Genomic DNA, 1,094 nt, shown 5'->3' with positions numbered 1-1,094 from the left:
ATGATTCAGGCAATAAAGTCAGCTGAGGAGAAGAAGAAACTTCAAGAGATGAAAGAGCTAGAACAAGCCGAACTGAGGAAGAGAAGAGCAGAATCAAGGTTAGGAACAGAGAGAACAATAGAACCGATGACTCAGAGCACCTCGATGAACCAAGCGGAACCTGGCCCAAGCATTGAAATGTCACTGGAGATGAAGAAAGAAGCAACCGAAAGAAATGAAGACAAGCGAGAGAAAGCAGAAGAGGCAAGAGAATTAGAAGACGGAGGACACGAGACTCAAGTGCCGGGCATTCAGGAAGAAGAAGGATCTGAAGGATCAGAGGAAGAGGTAGAGGTAACAGTGGAGAAGAGAAAGAAAGTGAAAGGAAAGGCGAGAAGGAAATCCTTGTCAGTTTCGTCCCTAGATGAAGGAAGAGAAAGGGGAGGAAAGAAGGACCTCAGGTCATTGTTGGAGACGGACCACTGTAAGTGAGATCTCTAATGAGTCATCTACGGAAGGGAAAGGGGTTTGAAGTCGAGCTGCTTAGCGCTCCTCAACCCATAGAACGAAATAAAAGTCCATAAACCTAAGGGGGTCTATATACCCCTCGCTCCAGTTACTGTAGAAGCGTACTAGGCATGGCAGCTCCGCAAAGCGTAGAAGCTAAAAACAAGAAGAAAGGATGAGCGCTAACAAGCATTTACCCCTTCAAATTTTATGCTGGTTGATGCACAACAGACATACCGAGCGATACCAAAGCTAAGAAGCGGCCGGATCCGAGTAGGAAAGAAGACGATAGACCTCTGATAGACAGGCTGGTAGAAGCTCTAGAAGGGAAGGGTGAAGGCGACATCCACGCCATTAGAGAGGAGTTCAGGTTAGAGTCAGCTAGAACGGAAGAGAGGTTGAAGAAGAAAGAAGAGGAAGAGAAAGAAGAGAAGAAGAAGAGGAAAGAAGAGAAGAAGGGGAGAAAGGAGAAACGGAGAGATAGCGAGGATAGGGAGGAAGAGAAGGAAGGAACGAGAGAGACGAAGAAGAAACCGGGAGGAAAGAAACGACACGAACCTCCAGTCCCGGAAAGCGACTCCTCATCTTCTTCATCAGAGTCCGACTCC

General features: G+C 47.2%; 1 protein-coding gene across 1 annotated transcript; it reads left to right on the top strand.

Annotated features, from left to right (window-relative positions):
- Nucleotides 1-471, top strand: MELLADRAFT_70157 (uncharacterized protein; the record flags this gene model as incomplete). Its single annotated transcript, XM_007419488.1, has 1 exon — nucleotides 1-471. The coding sequence occupies one exon, from the start codon at nucleotides 1-3 to the stop codon at nucleotides 469-471; it is 471 nt and encodes a 156-aa protein (XP_007419550.1).
- Nucleotides 472-1,094: the final 623 nt, after the last annotated feature.

Source organism: Melampsora larici-populina, assembly GCF_000204055.1.
Source record: "Melampsora larici-populina 98AG31 unplaced genomic scaffold MELLAscaffold_213, whole genome shotgun sequence".
NCBI lineage: Eukaryota > Fungi > Basidiomycota > Pucciniomycetes > Pucciniales > Melampsoraceae > Melampsora > Melampsora laricis-populina.
This window is presented reverse-complemented; position numbering and strand designations above follow the sequence as displayed.